Source organism: Temnothorax curvispinosus, unplaced genomic scaffold (genome assembly GCF_003070985.1).
Source record: "Temnothorax curvispinosus isolate PA1 unplaced genomic scaffold, ASM307098v1 QBEX01001795.1, whole genome shotgun sequence".
NCBI classification, from domain to species: domain Eukaryota; kingdom Metazoa; phylum Arthropoda; class Insecta; order Hymenoptera; family Formicidae; genus Temnothorax; species Temnothorax curvispinosus.
The window spans coordinates 199,612-218,933 of record NW_020211575.1 but is presented as its reverse complement, the minus strand read 5'-3'; the positions used below and the strand labels follow the sequence as shown (position 1 = coordinate 218,933).

General features: G+C 34.3%; 4 protein-coding genes across 9 annotated transcripts; 2 read left to right on the top strand and 2 right to left on the bottom strand.

Annotated features, from left to right (window-relative positions):
* Nucleotides 1-672: 672 nt before the first annotated feature.
* On the bottom strand, nucleotides 673-3,474 carry LOC112468610 (peroxisomal biogenesis factor 19). Its single transcript, XM_025037868.1, has 5 exons — nucleotides 3,107-3,474; nucleotides 2,477-2,659; nucleotides 2,267-2,412; nucleotides 1,219-1,449; nucleotides 673-1,152 (listed from the first exon to the last, which is right to left on the bottom strand). The coding sequence occupies exons 1-5, from the start codon at nucleotides 3,171-3,173 to the stop codon at nucleotides 928-930; spliced, it is 852 nt and encodes a 283-aa protein (XP_024893636.1). The 5' UTR covers nucleotides 3,174-3,474; the 3' UTR covers nucleotides 673-927.
* A 1,289-nt stretch (nucleotides 3,475-4,763) lies between these two features.
* Nucleotides 4,764-11,126, top strand: LOC112468615 (putative helicase MOV-10). 2 transcript variants are annotated; one of them, XM_025037877.1, is made up of 11 exons: nucleotides 4,764-4,983; nucleotides 5,201-5,288; nucleotides 5,916-6,371; nucleotides 7,253-7,417; nucleotides 7,493-7,649; nucleotides 7,761-7,897; nucleotides 8,108-8,230; nucleotides 8,481-8,692; nucleotides 8,769-9,045; nucleotides 9,162-9,456; nucleotides 9,941-11,126. In XM_025037877.1, exons 2-11 carry the CDS (start codon nucleotides 5,257-5,259, stop codon nucleotides 10,613-10,615), a joined length of 2,529 nt encoding a protein of 842 aa, XP_024893645.1. In that variant the 5' UTR covers nucleotides 4,764-4,983; nucleotides 5,201-5,256; the 3' UTR covers nucleotides 10,616-11,126. The 2 variants fall into 2 exon arrangements, with proteins under 2 accessions (XP_024893645.1, XP_024893646.1); XM_025037878.1 differs by lacking the exon at nucleotides 5,916-6,371.
* A 1,771-nt stretch (nucleotides 11,127-12,897) lies between these two features.
* On the top strand, nucleotides 12,898-15,461 carry LOC112468619 (snRNA-activating protein complex subunit 3). Of its 4 annotated transcripts, none has more exons than XM_025037883.1 (6): nucleotides 12,898-13,248; nucleotides 13,589-13,825; nucleotides 13,915-14,092; nucleotides 14,277-14,543; nucleotides 14,650-14,888; nucleotides 15,100-15,461. In XM_025037883.1, the coding sequence occupies exons 2-6, from the start codon at nucleotides 13,614-13,616 to the stop codon at nucleotides 15,377-15,379; spliced, it is 1,176 nt and encodes a 391-aa protein (XP_024893651.1). In that variant the 5' UTR covers nucleotides 12,898-13,248; nucleotides 13,589-13,613; the 3' UTR covers nucleotides 15,380-15,461. The 4 variants fall into 4 exon arrangements, with proteins under 4 accessions (XP_024893651.1, XP_024893654.1, XP_024893652.1 ...); XM_025037886.1 differs by having other exon boundaries at nucleotides 12,899-13,248; nucleotides 13,589-13,810; XM_025037884.1 differs by lacking the exon at nucleotides 12,898-13,248 and adding an exon at nucleotides 13,396-13,500.
* LOC112468618 (transmembrane and TPR repeat-containing protein 4) lies at nucleotides 15,460-19,113 on the bottom strand. 2 transcript variants are annotated; one of them, XM_025037882.1, is made up of 11 exons: nucleotides 18,998-19,113; nucleotides 18,682-18,907; nucleotides 18,396-18,579; nucleotides 18,141-18,320; nucleotides 17,606-18,063; nucleotides 17,142-17,525; nucleotides 16,949-17,056; nucleotides 16,619-16,760; nucleotides 16,413-16,527; nucleotides 16,129-16,311; nucleotides 15,460-15,612 (listed from the first exon to the last, which is right to left on the bottom strand). In XM_025037882.1, the coding sequence occupies exons 1-11, from the start codon at nucleotides 19,026-19,028 to the stop codon at nucleotides 15,476-15,478; spliced, it is 2,148 nt and encodes a 715-aa protein (XP_024893650.1). In that variant the 5' UTR covers nucleotides 19,029-19,113; the 3' UTR covers nucleotides 15,460-15,475. The 2 variants fall into 2 exon arrangements, with proteins under 2 accessions (XP_024893650.1, XP_024893649.1); XM_025037881.1 differs by lacking the exon at nucleotides 15,460-15,612 and having other exon boundaries at nucleotides 15,624-16,311.
* Nucleotides 19,114-19,322: the final 209 nt, after the last annotated feature.

Below are 19,322 nucleotides of genomic sequence, written 5' to 3'. Positions count from 1 at the left end.
ACGTTTGAATAAATCATTTTTCCAGATACTTGATTGACGTGACATATAACGAACTCGAAAATACTTCTTAAAGTAATTATCTCATAGGCTAATGAAGAATATAAGCCGGATTTTTGAAAACCACCAAGTAGAGAAAATTAATCAAATTGATTTATATATAAACCTCTGCATGATATATATATATATGATTAAAACTATTTTATCACATATCTAGAAATGTATTGTAAAATGTAAAAAATAAACTCGCATCTAACACAACATTAAATTTTTCAATCCGCATCCAAGAAAATAATGTATTGAAGAAATGGTCGATGGTCATATCAAAATAGATCGTAAGTAATTCTATATATTGAATTGTAGGAATATTAACTAATATTAATTTATAGTGTATCAAAAAATATATTTAATTGAATTATAAACTTTTTCTAATTTAATTGGATATATTAATAGAAGACATTATTACTTATAATCTATAAACAGGAAAAAATAAAGTTACTTCTAAAAGTTTTAGCCAGAAATTTTATCTTTTAAAACTTTCGCCGAAATTTGACGGAAAAAAATCAGTGTTACAGTAGAAAATTTTTAATTTTTCACATTACATCCCTTAGCAAATGAATCTTAAAATTATATTTCTACTATATAATATACTATGCAATATATTGTAAAAGATAATTAAAATGTATTAAGATTATATTTATTGCACATAATCCTTGCCAAGAGAAGGTTGGCCTAGAATTCGAAAAGAATCCTTGCGTAACCCAAGGATAGATTTCGTAATATATATCTTGTACATATATTCATATATTTGTAATATTTATCGTAGAAAGCTAGAACGATGAAACTTCTTCATGAAATAAAGATGGTAAAAATAGGCAAAACAGATATAATATCTCAGAAACATTCAGATAGCTGCATATTCATATGTATTCACATGATACAGCAATCCTGCTGCGAATCTACTCCAGGTGGAAATGGAAGGGTGGGATTGCCCTCGGAATCGAACTGAAAAAACGAGCACTGCTCGCCGACGAGATCATCAGGCGCTTGACCATAATTTTGCATTTCCGTCATAAGTTTCAACACACATTCAAATCGACGTTGCTTGATATCTTCCGCATCATCTTCCTTTTCCTTTTCTAATTCAGTACATACCTTACACAAAATATAAATACATTAATTGTAAAGCTTCAGCTTGGATTTGGTCCATTACAAACATACCTTTCGCATCAATTCTGATTGTTTCGTATACCTCTGCAAATCGGAAGGATTCAGAGTTGCTTTATGCTCTTCTAGCCACACTGGATATTTATCCGACAGTTCTTTCAATGATGGATAAAGAATCTCTTTCGACAAGAGGTGCTCCATCATTCCTTGCATAAACGGTAGTATGTCACCAGTATCACCATCAATAGACGTTTGCCCGAGCATAGCCGCCACATCTGCTTCACTCTAAAATGTATTGCATCTATTTTAACCTCTTGGCTGTTAGGTGAAAAAAATGCTTGTGTTACCAAAAATGCTTTTGACAAAAGAGTTAATAACATTATAAAAAGGTGCTTTCTGGAAGTTTTTGATTCGCTAAATCTAAAGCTGAGGTCAAAATTTTAAAATTTAAAATGGCGGAAAAATTTATAAATTCTTATTCAAGAGGTTAACAATTTGATTTTGTTAGAAAGACTAATAGAAAGTAGCATTACAACCTATTATTACTTCTATAGTTTTTAAAATATGTTAAGGCTCCTGGGCTCTTTATGACATCTTGTGAGATTGTGACGTCAGAGGCAAGAGATAACACCCTATTTTGTCGTGTGTGCCGTTCTCAAATAAAAAGACGTTTTAGTAAAAAATCACTATAGATTGTTTCACAATACTTCTAAAATTGGCCGAAAACTTATCTTTTTCTCCTCGAAAAGCTAGTCATGCGCGCCTGCATCATATTACATTTATTTTATGGCTGTTTGTTTATCGAGAGAAAAGTATAGTTTTCGGCCAATTTTAGAAGTGTTCTGAAACAATCTGTAGTGATTTTTTTTATCGAAATGTCTTTTTATTTGAGAATGGCACACACGACAAAATAGGGTGTCATTTCTCACCTCTGAGTCACAATCTCACAAGATGTTGGAAAGAACTCAGAGCCTTAAATTGCATAAAGTAAATTTGAGTGTAGACAAATGTTATTGTTACAAAGTTAACTATTGTCAGTTATAATTTTACCTTTAAGTATCATTGATACACAGAGTATACCATAAAGATGAGATACCATTACCTGTAAATTTTCGGAATTTGCAGTTAAATCCTTTAAAACTTGTGAAATAGCCGATTGAAAGTCCACATTCATGTCTTTCTCATCTGTCGTATTACTACTAGACGTCTGTCCAAGCTTTTGCAAAGCAGCCTCCAATTCGCTATCTCCTAATAATAATTATAGCAATACACAATTTTTATCGCTTTCTTTGCCCATCTTTTATTATCTCACCGTTTTGCAATAAATTTTGCAAATTTTTTTCAAACTGATTGGCCGTTTGTTTGAGAAAATCTTCCGTCCATTTATCTTCGAATATTTCATGCTTATCTGTTTGTTTCTGCAAATCCGCTGTACCTGTGTCATTGCCTTTTTCAACATTTGATATAGATACTTTGTCGAAATCTTGTAGAGCACCTAAGAGACAGTAAGATTTAAAACTTGAAAAAAAAAAAATATATATATATATATAATAATAAACACTAGATCAATGTTATAAATATATTATATATTAAATTATAATTATAATGTAATTATAAATTATAATATACATAAATTATAATGGGCAAGGTTACACCCTGCATTTAGGCCGCGACCTAAATGCAGGGTGTAACCGTGCCTAATGTAACTAATTATTATATGTTGAAACGTATTACCAAGTTTTAAGATTTCAATAGCTTACAGAATAAATATAATAGCAAATATTACATTTCTTTAATGTCAGAAATATCTAATTTATTTAAAATTACAAAACAATTTATTATATAACAATGAATCACAACTTTTTTTTATTGACAAGAACCAAACTCATGCGACATAGAACTCCGTAAGGTTAGACCAATTTTCTAAATATAGTATACTTACTATCCAATAAATCGTTCAATTCTTGATCTTCTGTCTCGTGTTTTGTCTGTTTGAAATTGTCCGTCATATTCGCGTAATTGTAATATCCTATTAATTTAAAAAACAAAATTCTCTTGCGTGAATGTGCACGAAAACGTTCCTATCATTGACAACGTCCGATGAAGAACGCAACGGCCGCAACGGTATATATTTTTTATATTTACGTGCAGACAAATTTTGATTTAAAACTAAAAAATTAAACAGAGAAATGACAAAAATCGAAAACGCTTAGTAATCGTTCTTTACAAGTTTTTTATAGGATTGCAAGAATGAGTGCTGCTGGTCTACAACCTCGCTTTAGCCTTGTATACACACGATGCTAGAAATCGATCCAAGTCCTCGATTCAAGTTCTCGAATAGTGTACTTTGACGATTCTAGATAGCGTTATAAAGCCTTGTGTCCACGATGCTAGAACTGCGTCCGAGTTTTGGTTTAAGCCAATCAACTTGCAGCTCTTATAGAAAAGCAGCAGTTTCATTGGCTTAAACCGAAACTCGGACCGATTCTAGTATCGTGTACACAAGGCTTAAGGTTATGGAGGATTCACACTGCGTCCGATGTTCGACGTACGACGATCCGACATCCAATAGGAAATTTTTGTCTCTAATAATAAATTCTGTTATTGGATGTCGGATCGTCGTATGTACGTCAAACATCGGACGTGATCGGACGCAATGTGAATCCTCCATAAGGCCCGGTGTCCACGATGCAAGAACTGTGTCCAAGTTTCGGTTTAAGCCAATGAAACTGCTACTTTCCTGTAAGAGCTGCTAGTTGATTGGCTTAAATCGAAACTTGGACACAGTTCTTGCATCGTTGCCTGTATACACGATTCAAGTTCTAGTAACTTTTTCTCGGACCGAGGACTCGGTCCGATTTCTAGTATCGTGTATACAAGGCTTAAGAAAAAACTAGATTGTAGTGCTAAAGGCTTCCGCACGGGAGCGTCCCGCTTGACCACGTTGCGATTGACCACAGCCGACCACAGCCACTCACAGGCTCCGGTGGGACATGCGACGCGAACAAACTGCCAGAAGCCATGAGTGGGATCCAATTGACCGCGTCGCCAATTGGCTGATTTAAAATAAAAATTTCTAATTGACTGGTCCAGTGGGAAAACTCCAAGCATCGGGGCTATGAGTATGGTCAATGGCCGCGTTCAGGGAGTCGATTGTGTATCTTGAAATTAGGTAAAAATTACAAAAATGAGGAAATTTACTAGCGTATCTACGATTTTATTTGTGGAAATCTAGTAAAATCTGTTCACTTTTGTAATTTTCACCTCGTTTCAAGATACACAATCGACTCCCAGCAGACACAACTGTTGAGTTTGTTTTATCAACACTCTACGTTGATTGGTTGGTTCTAAAAGTAAGAGCCAATGGCCGCGTTCAGCATATGTACACAACTGTTGAGTGTCGTTTTATCAACACGTTACGTTGATTTGTTGGGTCTAAAAGTAAGAGCCAATCACGTTCGATTGCTACTGAGCGGTTTGTTCTGCTGAATGCGCCCAATCACGTTCGACTGTTACTGAGCGGCTTGGTCTGCTGAACGCGCCCAATCGCAACGTGGTCCAAACGGGATGGCTTCCACTTCCACTTCCTGCTGCTGCTGATGGCGCTGAACATACATTCATTTCGTTTCAAAATATGTGAGCGACTCGTGGTTATCAAGTTCAGTTGGGAGTCCCCGATTAATCTATTTATTTATAAAACAGTGTAATGTGCAAGCTGCAAGAGACAGCAAGAGAATAAAAAATGCATATCATGTAAGATTATGGATGTTACGTTATAACCTATTAGCATTTTTATAACCTCAGATAACTCACGTGAATGTAAGTATCCTGTATATTTATTTCGTATCGTACAATACCTGCTATATGTGGGTAAACAAAACGTATAAAAAAGAAAAGTATTTACTTGGAGAAATTTTTCATATTTTGATGTGAAATTTCTGACCACTTACAATTCTGTTATAAATATTTATGCAGAATTGAAAAACATTTGAATATTCTTTTTTGTTTCTGTACATACATATAAAATTGTTTTTAGGTCCAATTTGACGCTTTTATCTTACTTGGCAATTTTAACAAATATTTACTTTCATCATGCAGAAGAGAAAGGAACGCGAAGATTTTATGTAAGAAAAGTTATAATTTATATTATGATATTAAGATATATACAAACAATTTTAACCCTCAAACATCTCACTTTCTGGACCATCTCTCAAGCCCAGGTCTACAACAGGAGTTTTAAGACCTAAGCCTAAGAAATTGATCAATTACTTTCAAATTTGAGGAGAGTAATCGACTGTGAATGGTCGATTTATTAAGGTTTAGGACTTGGGGCCCAGTTCCACAAACGTTGGTTAACTTTTAAACTTAGGTTAACTTACTCTTTGTCTCTTTCTAACGTCCCACTTAGAAAGAGACGAAGAGTGAATCAACCTAAGGGTTAAAAGTTAACCGACATTTGTGAAACTACGTTTTAAAACACCTATTGTAGACCTGGATTAACCTGGACTAACACCGCACATGGGTTAGCAAGACTCACATGTGTGTTTGAGGGTCAATTAACTGATTGATAACTTTTCAATATTATATTATGAAACATAGCTTTTAAATGAAACAGAATATACAAACAATTTGTTAATAATATTTCATGTAATAAATTAATACTGCGCACATTTATGCAAAAGTGTTTACTTTTATATTAAGCTAGTTATTTATTAAATCATTAGTTATCATTAAATTTTATTAAATTTTAGGTCTATTACGGCACCTGCATTAATGCCAAGGCTTACGTTGCCATCTATTATTATCCCATCTCAGTTACATAGTGCATTAAAAAGTATATATTGTCCAAAATGGGGCTCTATTTCTTCTTCAAATCTACATAACAATTATAAAAAGTGCATTAAAAGTTTGTCTAATGTACGAACAATAATTCAGCGGGATTATTTAACCATATTGAAAATATGCTTATATCTAATACAATTTGAAGAAGATCTCGAACTAAAACGGTTTAGATTGTTAAACCATACAGTTAAGACGTCTGATTTAGAAAATTGTTTTATTATCAGCTTGAAATCTTTGAATGGTGATCTTCATGTAATTAAACCAGACTGTGAAGTAGATCTCAGAGATAATACAAAAAAAGTAATTTTTGCAAAAATCGTGAAAGTGGTAGGAAATGATGTAACAATAAAGCCCTATTATCCTGAGTAAGTTTGCTACAATTTTATTTTAATAATGCTTTAATATTTTTTTTATACTTTAACAGACATATATATATATATATATATACATGTATATATATATATATATATACATGTATATGTGCATCCTTATAAAGTATCATAAGTGTAAAGTATCTTGGTATAAAGTATCTTAATTTCTTTTTTTCTTTTATATTTTTTACTTGTATTGCCATTCTGCAAGAACGCAGTATCACAACATATTATTGAGTCATTTTGGATTTGGTTTGAATACTTGATTCCAATATGTGAACTAATATCTTTATTTAGAATTTTTTATATATGAAATGGCAAGATATGAAAGTTAAACTGAGTCTTTTGTTTAACACATAACTACTTTACCATTAAGCTATTCAGCGTCTACCCCACATATTTTAACATTTGTGTAAAAAATATATTTAGTCTTTATAGTAATGTAATATAATAGTGTAATTGAAGGGTACACAGGAGAAAAACGCAATTTTACATTTCAAGACTTAGGTATCTTAAGAGGCTATTAAAAAAAGTACTGGCAGTGAATATGCATAGTGTTTACATTGTATGTTGGGCTTTGTTGGATCTTCCTCACAAGCGCGTCGGATTATGATCGTTTTTCCCCAGCACATCTTTCGGCCTTATTTTGTAAATGAATTGTAACTTCTTGATGAAAACAGATAAGATTTATAAAAAGTTTTTGAAAATGTCACAAGATAAGCATGATCAGATCAATTTTAACAAAAAGTGGACTTTGATCATCATTTTTTCTCTGTACCCTTCATTTATGATAGAAACAGAGACATATTCGGTCTTTGAGCCTAACATATATAATATATAACATAAATAATATAATAATTTTATATATCATTTAGAAATCCAAATACATTGAAAATGAAGGGGAAAAGATTTAATATAGAGTTTGTGGACCGACATTGGTCATTGAGATGCTGTCATTATGCATTAAAAATAGTTAGCAAATGCAATTGGATTGAGATTGTATATCCACGATTGAGGACAAATTGCACAGATATGGAAATGTAAGTTTTAAAATCGAATATTTTATTATTTGGAATCATATCGTCATCATGACTCGTAACATATGTGTTATATAGCGATATTGAATGGATAAATGCTGATTTGAAGGAAAATGAACCACAGAAGCAAGCAGTGAGGAAGATACTGAATAAGACAGCATACCCTGCACCTTATATAATTTTTGGTCCCCCTGGTACTGGAAAAACAGTGACATTAGTTGAAACTATATGTCAGGTAATTTCTTTGTTAGATCTAATACATTGAGCTAAGTTATTTTTTAAATTTTATATTTTTTCTGGTTTTTTTTTTTTTTTTTTTTTTTAAATTTAATTCTTTGGTTGATAGATTGTGAGACACTTTCCGACGAAAAATATATTGGTGTGCACATCATCTAATGCAGCAGCTGATGAAATCACGAAAAGATTGATAAAATATATTCCAACAAATTTGATATATCGAATGTATGCTCCATCTAGAGAATGGTAAAAAATTTATTTTTGTTGCAGTTTTTTCTCGTTTCTTCCTTTTTTTTTACAAATACCGTAATTAACATTGCACAAGTACAAGTTTGTCTTTAAATTTGATTTTTATTTGTAATGATCACACAATTTCGCTTACGGCATAAATTTTATGAAGGGTGACAAAACTCACAATATAAATATACGAATTAAATTTTGTCTGTTGAAAAACAGGTCGACTGTGAAGAATGAAATTCAACCATGTGCGAATTTTGTTCAAGAATCTACTCTCTTTTTGTCAAAAGAGTTACTGTTACGGAAAAAAATTATTATTACAACATTAGTATCATCTGTAAGGTATGTATTTGACATGTTATTCTATTTTCTTTTGTGTGTGTATATGTTATTTTAGATATGTATTGTAGTAAAAAAATTTTCACTTTTAATAGTTATAAAAATTTCTATCTGATTAAATAAAATTAATTATATATATGTAATTCTTTATATGAACCTTGTGTTTAGATATAGAGATACTTCTTAATTAAATTGATATTGTTAAATTCAATTTCTAGAAGATATTTGACATATCATGTATTGTTTATTACAGATTGATTGATGTAAATTTTCGGGAAAATCATTTTTCTTACATAATTATTGATGAGGCGAGTCAAGCGGTTGAACCAGAGATGTTGATTCCTCTCGCGATAACAAATAAAGAATCTGATGAGAAGACTAGATTTCATGCACAAATTGTTATCGCAGGTGATCCTTATCAATTGGGACCCGTTGTTTGTTGCAAAAGGATTGAGCATCTTTTCGGCAAGTTTTTTCAAAATGCACTAAATTGTCGTGTAATCTGTATATTTTTTAACTATTTAATTTATTACCCTAACAGGAAGATCCATGTTAGAAAGATTAATGGACGATTGTGATCCGTATAAAAAGCAGGATGGAAAATATAATCCGAACTATATAACGAAATTAGTTCAAAATTTCCGTAGTCACGAAAATATTTTACACGTGTCCAATAAACAATTTTATTGTGGTGACTTAAAGATCTGTGGAGGAGCCGATATACGAATGGCGTTGAACTGGTCACAATTGCCTAATAAAAAGTTTCCTATGATATTCCAAGAAGTTTTAGGCACAGAAACAAGATCTGTAAACCGAAGGTTAATATATTTAAGTATATGCAAACTTTGTTACAATTGTCTTAAAACAGGATCAAATTTTTATATAATTAATTTATCTGCAAAATTGCATAAACATAAGCGTGATACATTTGCAGTGTCTGCAACACCGCCGAAGTACTGGCGGTACTAATGTATGTGAGTATCCTGATTAAGGCGAAATTTGGAAAACACGTGATAACACCAAAGGATATCGGGATCGTAACGCCTTTTAAACAACAGCAACTAGACATTACTCATCATCTAGAAGCTATGAAGTTAAAAGGCATAACTGTGGGAACAGTTGAAACGTTTCAGGGACAAGAACGAAATGTGATGATATTATCCACGGTACGATCTAAAGCCTTCGAACACAATGGTAAAGAACACATTGGTTTCTTATCCAATCCAAAGGTATGTTATTCATTACATGTACTATGAACCTAGGATCCGTTAACTGTGAGTTAATTACTCTCACATAGAATCACCTTAGCATCACCTCGAATTATATGTATATTTTTTTTTTATCATCATCATCCATCATGGGGGGGGGGGGCGATACACATAGCAGTTGCCAGTTGCCATGTGCGGACCAACAGTTTAACGTCTCTTCCGAAAGACGGAGCTCAGTTTCTCCGCACGAGAGTCCCCTTTTATTTCCCGTACGGGGAGTGCAGTTTAAAGTCTTAAAATTTTTGTAATCAAAGTGGAATCGAACCCGGGTCCTCGTAGTAACGAGTCTGATGCTCTACCATTAGACCACACTGCCACCCATACGTATATATATACATATATGTACATATATTATTAATTATTTATAATTCGGGGTGATGTGTGCGCGTGTGTGCAGCGCGTATGTATGTATATATGTAAAATTATATGTAATTTTTTTTTCCAGAGATTTAATGTTGCTTTAACACGTGCAAAAGCACTTATGATAATAATAGGAAATCCAAATATACTCTGCAGAAATGAACATTGGGAAGTACTTTGGAAGTACTGCGAAAAACATAACGCAAATATTCCCTTTGAACAGTTGCCAGGGCTCAAGGATCGCAAGAGTTCGTCCTTCCAGGCGATCAAGAAGTACATCGTGTCGACCTACAAGGTAGACGGCGAGAAGGTCGCGCCGTTCATCAAGCATTACCTGAAGACCGCCGTGTCCGCCGGTGCCGTCGTGCAGACCAAGCGCAAGGGCGCCACCGGCTCGTTCAAGCTGTCGACCGACAAGCCGAAGGACAAAGCCAAGGGGAAGGCGCAACGCGCCTCGCTGGTTCACTCGGACACGTGGAAAGCGGGAACCAAGAAGGACGGGCGGGAGAAGACCGCGATTGCGCGGAAACCGGCGGCCGCTGTGAAGAAAACGACCGCCAAAAAGGCCCTGGAAAGCCCGAAGAAGGCAACTCCCAAGACCGCCGCCGCCAAAACCGCCGTGAAGAAGGGCAAAGCTGCTGCGGAGCCCAAGTCACCATCGAAGGCTAAGAAAGCCGTCAAGGCACCAGCGGCGAAGACCAAAACGCCCAAGCCGAAGAAAGCCACAGCGAAGGCCGTGAAGGCCGCGGCGAAAAAATAATTGGCGTGCGAAGAATATACTCGCTACAATCATAACAAAATAACCTTTGTCAGATTTGTTCACCGAGCCATTCTTCTTGTCCTTAATTTCCAGGAGTTCAGGTACTTTTCCTCTTCCTTTCGTGAATCGACTGAATTATTGAATTCCAGAGACTTCCAATCCTCCGAAAAGTACGACACTCCGGGCGGACCGACGTGCTGGATCTTGGTTTTGATCCTCGCTAAACGCGAAAACCGCGTCCGAGATCTCTATAATCTTATTTATTTATTGAACTATATCTGTTTTATCCTTTATGTAAAATTCTTCTTTAAGCTATCTTCTAGTCATCGTTATGTATACGTTTCTAGCATGTATTATCACTCAACAACTTTATATCATGAATTTTATTGTTACAATATTTTACAGCATATAAAGGAAAAAAGATTTTTGCTGTCGCTTCTTCGCAACATGTGAAGAATCACATTCGAATATACATTGTCAGACTTATAACAAAATTATTGTTTGCTGTGATAATTATTTGCCACTCTTATCATTTTTGTCAAGTAATTCAAATTAAATAAGTCAAAATATTATAACATTTACCTTTGTCAGCTACAAATGTTAAACGGAGAACACACACTTTTGCATAACGCATAATACGTAAGCATAAGAAAACTGATTGGTCTATTTCCTTATGCACATGTGTATGGACCAATCAATTTTCTTATGCTTACGCATTATGCCCATATCACACTAGCGGCTCGCGGCCGCGACTGCGATTGCGATTTCGTCTCTTGACCAAATGAGAAATGTCCGAATTGCCAGCAGCTTCTTTCTCATTGGTCAAGGGACGAAATCGCAACCGCAGTCGCGGCCGTGAGCCGCTAGTCTGATTTGGGCTTTATGCGTTATGCAGAAATGTGTGCTCCCCGCTTTAAGGCCATCGTACACAAAATGCATAGCTTAACATAAAGCCCCTTGCACAATGCCAGGCAACAGGCAATAGGAACAGGAAATAACCAAAAAATCGTTAATTACAACCTAAAAAATTCAAATGCTATGATTGGTTGGCAATAGGCAATAGGCACAGAATTTCCAACGTGACGGAAACTCTGTGTCTATTGCCTGTGTCACTGTTTATTCTGCATTTATACATGATTTCTGATTTCTATTCCCTGTTCCTATTGCCTGTTGCTTGGCATTGTGCAAGGGGCTTAAAGGTGCCAATTCATGGGACGCTGAAAAACAGCGTTGAGCGACGTCACGTGACATCACTATGATGCCAGCGTCAAGAAAGAGAAGTTGGATTTTTCCAACTTCAAGCGTCAAAGCCAAAGCAGCGCGAAAACGCCGAAATTTTGACGCTGTTTTCCTTTTCATGAATTTCAATTGACGCCGGCGTCAATTGTGGTCATGCGACCTTCTTGCCGCTGAAAATGAGCGTCGAGCGTCAGCATGAAAAGGCACCTTAAGCGTAGCATAAGATCGCTAAACCAATGAGCATCTAGCATAAAGTCGCCATATTAATTTACATACGATGCTCATTGGTCCAGCGGTCTTATGCTATGCATATGCAGCCTATGTAATTTTTGTGTGCGATGGCCTTTAGTGTCGCTACATCTCTGTTTTCTCCCCTACCTATCCCAACACGACCTCCGCATTGTGAGCTTAAGTCTAGGGCCGGTATTCATAGTTATTTAAGGCTGTCTTAAGTTCAATCTTAAGATATGTCATGAACCAATCACAGAGCCGTATTGGCGTCTTAAGACATTACTTAAGACAGACGATCTTGAAGATTATGAATACCGGCATTTAGGGCCAATTTCACCAACCACAGTTAGCTTAACCGACGGTTAAAGTTAGCAGGATTGACCAATAGAAATGAATCCACCCTGCTTTCTATTGGTCAATCCTGTTAACTTTAACCGTCGGTTAAGCTAACTGTGGTTGGTGAAATTGGCCCTTACACAGCTATAGCAGCTATAAGCTACTCTCAGTTAACAAAACATTCAATGGTAAAAGCTGGCCATATTGTCCTCGGAATAGAGGCAGGAGCCAATTGGGCGCGTTCAGCAAAACAAACCGCTCAGTAGCAATCGAACGTGATTGGCTCTTACTTTTAGAACCAACCAATCAACGCAGATTGTTGATAAGACGAGACTCAACAGTTGTGTCTGCTGAACGCGCCCATAATGGCTGCGTTTAGCCGAACCTCTGCTTAGCGAAGTGAAAGGTAGCAACTGAATGTGATTAGTTGGATCCAAAGGTAAGAACCAATCACATTCAGTTGCTACCTTTCGCTTCGCTAACAGAGGTTCGGCTCTGGGGCCCTATTCTTGAATCGTTTTCATGAAACTCGCATGCGAATTAATTCAATGCTTTTCAAATAGAAAGTCGCATACGAAAATCATTAGGGCAGGCTCGAGAATACGGTCCCTGGAACGCAGCCAATTAAACAAAAGAAGAATAAGAAGAACTAGAAGAAGTCGCTACATCTCGTCGGTAGTCGGTATGACGGGAATCATAACCTGATTCCTGTCAACTTTAACGTTTAATATCTCGCGTCGCGGGGCAGAGCGACACTTTTTTCTGCCAACGTCTTGCGTTTCGTGTAAAAACGCCGTCGATTGAGCATAATTTCATCGATATTGAAGGTGAGGCCCCTAAAGGCCATTGCACGTAACAAAGATTTAGCCATAATGGTAAGGCCGTAAGAAAATAAACCAATCACAGTCGATTATTCTCCTTGCGCTCGAAAAATAATCGAGTGTGATTGATCTATTTTCTTATGGCCTTACGATTACGACTAAAACTTTGTATGGCTTTAAACTGTATAATTACCAAAATGTTTTTAAGTGACAAACGACGACTTTTCCTTTTTACATCTTCGTTTTTGTCACAAAAAAGTATCAAAAGAGTATATTTTTGTTTAAACACTGGCTAATGTTTAGTATTTTTTTTGTACATACATATATTTTTGCTCTTTGATTTTAGATAAAACTTATTCATATGGATAATAATGGATCAAATATATAAGCTTTACGATCGACAGGCATCGCCAAAAATTTGCATAAAGGATTACTTTCAACAATATAGCGAACTACTCAAGTCATTGATGTGTCACGAAGTTAGCAAACAAAGCGAGGAAAAGATTTTTCAACTTATGGATACCGACCTCTCACAAGCAAGAATTCTTTTAATGAAACAATATTGCAGGTACCTTATATTACAGTACGTAATAAATAATATTGTATTTTCTGATGAAAATTAAAAAATTAAGTATAGACTCACACACACATATATCGGTGTCAATTTTTCAGCATAGATAATTTAACGTTGCCAATGGAGGCTGCCAATGCGGAGGAAAAGGAGAAACAAGGATATGTTCAAATGCCTGAAACAATCTCAGATAATGTTCCATTGGAAACAATTAAAGTGTTAAAGATCTTATCTAAGGAAACTTTACAAAAATCAAAACATCAAAATGGCATTCCTGTTGTAAGTAGTTGCTTTCAAGAAAAATATATTAAGTTATACAGAGTATTGAAAAGCTTTACTAAAATTGAATTGAATTATTATAATTGTTATAGGACCAATAATTTTATAGTCACTGTATTACTTAATGTAATATAATGCTGTGACAAATCTATAACATTAAAATAATAAATTTGTTTCTTTCTAGAAACATGACAAATTAAAATCATCTGATAACTCCGTAAAGCCAAGTGAGGAATTTTTAGTTTATGTCAGGGTATATGAACCATTTAAAAGCCACTCTCGTCTTAAGTATAAAATAAGTGTCCCAGTTCTCAAACTTAAAAGCGTTATATCAATATTGGGATGCCAGACTCTTTATGAATTACGACAGAAGATAATATGTCAATCTGATTTGTCGATTATAAAGGAAATTAGTGAAAAACCGAATCAAAGACCCGGACCTATGGCAAAGGTAACTGTTTCTTCAATTTGGAGCTTTATCTATTTTATAACCTGGTCCATGTGTTCGTCGTATGTAAAAAAAAAAGAGAAAATTAATTGCATTTTGTATATTATAGGATGTCTATCCCTCAGGATTCTTCTATATTGAAGATACATTTTATAACGATACTAGTGTGCCAACAAACATTGATTACAGTAACATCATATTGGAATGGGCAACGATTCGTGATATAGGTCCATTTAAAGTTGCAACTATGGACGCCCAGATAAATTCTCTTTATGCAAGATTTGGTTTTCCATGGGTGTACCAGCATCAGGGTTCCTGCGAACACTTGATTGTACTAACTGATGCCAGGTAACTCTTATTAACACTAATGTAATGGAAGTATCTAGTTTAAAGCGTTCATAATAAAATTTCTTTTATAATACTGGCAAAAATAACAAAACCATGATAAAAAAGTAAAAGTTATGCTGATAGAGCTGTGATATTTGTATTATTGGTAACAAATCATTTTATTTAACATTTGTTATTAACGAATTAATTCATTTTGTTCATTCATTCACAGATTGGTAACTGATGACGATGTATTAATATCATCTGCTTATCCAAGAATAGAAAGAATAAGACCTATTTCTGGAAAACACTGCATCTATTGCGGAATATTTAACGTGCATTGGGTTGTAACGGAACACGATAGAATACCACATGACATAAGTTATTTTTGTAATAAATGTTTTATATCTTATAATTACGTTGACGGTAAAAAAGTCGGAAATTTTAAAGCATACAGTTATCCTTGTATATCGGAATTAATGACGATAATAAGACCTAGTAAACTAAGATAAGACCTAAAAATAGAAACAAGACCTAGAAAATATTGCATATATGTATACGGGAGTTGTATGTGTTATAAATATATTTAGGATACAAGTGTAACAAAATTATTTTATTGATGCCTTTAATGCATACAATTTTTGCAAGTTTTCTCTTGCACTATGCAAATCTGGCTTTAATTGCAATGCTTTCTTATACATCTCCTCTGCCGCATTTAATTTATTCCAACGATGATATAAGACACCTAAATAAGATATTTCTGATTTTATATATTATCTTAAATTATTCATATACATATGTATACACATTTACATAAATATGGAATGTTTTATGCCAAATCCAACCATATTTTTTCTCAATATCAGCAAATTTAATAAACTTGAAGTCTTTTTAAAAAAGCCGAGTTTTGTGAGAAAGTTTGCTTATTCAAGAAAATATACGTTAATCTAAAAAAATGCTTCTTGAACTTTCTCGATATGCATGTAAACATAAAAATTTGGTTTTTCAAGTAAAAGTTGTGACTGGTATTTTCAGCTATTGCAATCCTAAACTGGTCGATGAGATAATAGATTTAGCAACCAACACATATAGGAATTTGATATAATGAGTAATAGCTTATATATCATGAATCGAATACTCTTAGTATTCGTTGATACAAGTTGTATCGTATCAAATTCCTGCGTTCTCAAACTTGTATTCTTCAACATCAGTGGGAAGAGAAGGTTGGTATGAAATATCGCTGATGCATTTCTCAATATACCTAAGTTTGCATAGATCATAGGAACCATAGGATCTATCGATATTGCCCGTTTGAATTGGATTTCTGCGTCTTCGTATTTTCCCTTTTTTCCCAAAATATTAGCAATATTGAAATAGATAGAAGCATGATTCGGAATAAATTTTAAAGCTTTATTTGCCACTTTCAATGCCTCTTCTGTCCTATCTAAAATTATAGAGAGTATCTCTTAAAATATATTTTTTAATATTATAGTAACTGATGTACAGTAACAGAAAGATACAGTATTAATTTAAATAAGCACAAACCTAAATCATCTAATAGTAGTATCATATTCGTCCATGCTCGTTTATGCGTGGATTTTTGCTTAGTCGTATTTATCCAAGCTTTCAACGCCTTGTCATATTGTTTTCGTTCTAGATACTATCGCCATCAATTTTGAATTAGTAAATTATAATAAGATATTCTCAAAAATAGATTAAAAAATTATATTTTACCATTATGTAGTACTCACCAATACGCCTAGATTGTAATAACAATCTGGATAATTTGATCGGTATTGCAGAGCCATGAAATAACTTGCTTCTGATTCCTCATACCTTTTCAATGCTGACTGAACTATACCTCGATTCATCCACGCCGTAGAAAAATCCTTTCTAAAATTCATGAGTTTGTGTGAGAGGTACCATATACATATCTATTCTATAATATGTCATAAACAGAAAGAAAAAAAGAGATTATATGCATATACATATAGATTTTAATTTCTCATTGTAGTTGAAATAAATAAGACATTTATAAGTAGAACTGTTCATCTTAGATAATGATATTTAACCGGACTTACTGTAAATTAACAGCTTGCTCGAACAAATTTACAGCTTCCAAAAGCTGCCCATCGTCTTTAAGTAAATTGCCAAGATTATTCAGAGCTTGAGCATATTTTGGATTTAATCTGTGTAGCAAAGAACATAAATGTATAACACAATAAAATTTCTTAGAAGAAAATTGAGATCTTGTAGGTATACTGTATGCAATACCGTAAAGCCTCTCTATATTCTAGTTTGGCGAGATCAACATTTCCTGCGTCTGCAGCATTTTTCGCGATATTATAATGTACTTTTGCGTTCAAAGGGCATACATTTAATGCTGATTGAAAAAGCAGTCTCTCATTTCTCCATTGGCTACTCCTTATCCAAGAACGCACGAACAGTAATACAATAAGCATTACGTATGCCAGCAACGACATCTTAGGCAAGGAAAATCGGGCAGAAAGTTTCTGCAAACCGATAATGACTAGCAAACAATATCCCGCCGAAGGAATATACAATACTCTCTCTGCCAAAACAAATCCGACGTTGAAGAAAATATTACTTGCTGGCAGAAATGGACAGATCAACACTGTAAGACCCATAATTATATATCTGCAAAAGTTTATATACATATATATATATATATGGAAAATGTTCTCAACATACATATCTTTTCTGATTTTTAAGATTACCTTAAAGTCTTGTCCTTATGACAGATAAACGTATACACAATAAATGCTCCAAACATGAGCCAGAAAATAATGACTACAAAAGTTCTGTAGTCATAGCCAGTAATCAGAGATATGCAGCCCATTGACCAATCAAAACAGAGCCATATGGGACATATAAGTAACCATATATTCAGGCAATAGATATAGTTATAATTGAGTATACGAAGCAATACGTTATCCATAAAAGACGCTGGATTATCTACTGATTGAAATTTTGGGGTGGAGAACCCCATAATACTGAACCTTAGAAGCAAAAGTATTATAGCAATGAGAACGAGTGCAGCGAGTCGTAATAAAAAATTTCTAAGATTAATAAAATTATTTAAACTTTTATCAGCATATTTAAATGTGAGAGAATTAATTATGTCAATCGGATATATCTTGTTCACGATAACTATGTCGTATATTGCACAAATACCCTAAAAAATAAAGACAAAAATCCTTTATAGTTACGTAAAAAAAAAATCAAGTTTAGCGGCGCAATTTTGATACTCACAATGGCAGTGATCCCAGTTTCTTTACATAGCATCGCTGCGGTTATGCAAATAGCAAAACTGAACATGGCAGCACATGCCTGTAATATATTCTTTGCATATATTGTATGGCTGTACAACAAGATTGATAGCCACGTAAACAAGCTACATAATAATTCAGCGCGTCCAACAATTCCAGATACCTGATATACAAAGGTATAAACATAATTGTAATATATTCGGATATTAGTATATAATAATATTATACTCATAATTACAGCCTCTGTATGAATTGGATGAACTGCAAATAGGGCTGCGGCATAAAATGAAGTGCTCCGTTCTTCCGGCCCCAAAAATATATTGTATACGGACAGAATCAACAGGCAAATTGTACTGTGCAATATTATGTTTACTATATGATAGTCTTGCGAAACCAAGCCTTGTCGTAACCAGAATTGTAATCTATAGGGATAAACAAAAAAGAAAATTGATTTGTACACAACTTTTTAGCAAGATATTGTTACATGTATCTGTGCATGTATGATGCACTTGATATTCTTTTACCTGAAACTAAGGATGGTGAAAGGTCTGTATGATTTGTGGCTTTGCCTATGGGATAATTTGGTACCCCAAAAGTCATTTTGAAATATATCCCAGAACGGTGTGTCGCGTACATCGTTGTTATTGACGATAGCCTCGTTATCATCAAAAACAAAATCTCCGTCATAACTGTTAACAAAACACAGTGACAAAATCACGATTATCCAAGGAGAAAGCGATGACGGTACGGCTGAAAATTTATAAAATTTTTCATTAAAAAAATGTTTGCTCTCGTGCGTGTAATATCCATGTAATTCATGTGTATTAAATGGTGATTCACCTGGCAAATGAGTCGATATTTTATTTTTCATGATATATCCTAAAGTCCTAAACAAAAAACAAATTATTGCCTCTTGTTTATACCACAGTCCCTACAGTCTATCTTATGTATGTTTATGTCCATTGTATACATACTATACTATACATCATACATAACATATGTATGTATGTATGTATTTACATACACATAAAAATGGTTAGGCACTGATGTGCACTATTGGACGCGTTTCGGAACGCAGGTCGCAGGCTGCTCGTGGAGCGATTGGTTCTTACCTATGGATCTAACTAGAGTCCAAATTTCCTCCAACCTATGGGCCAATGGGTTT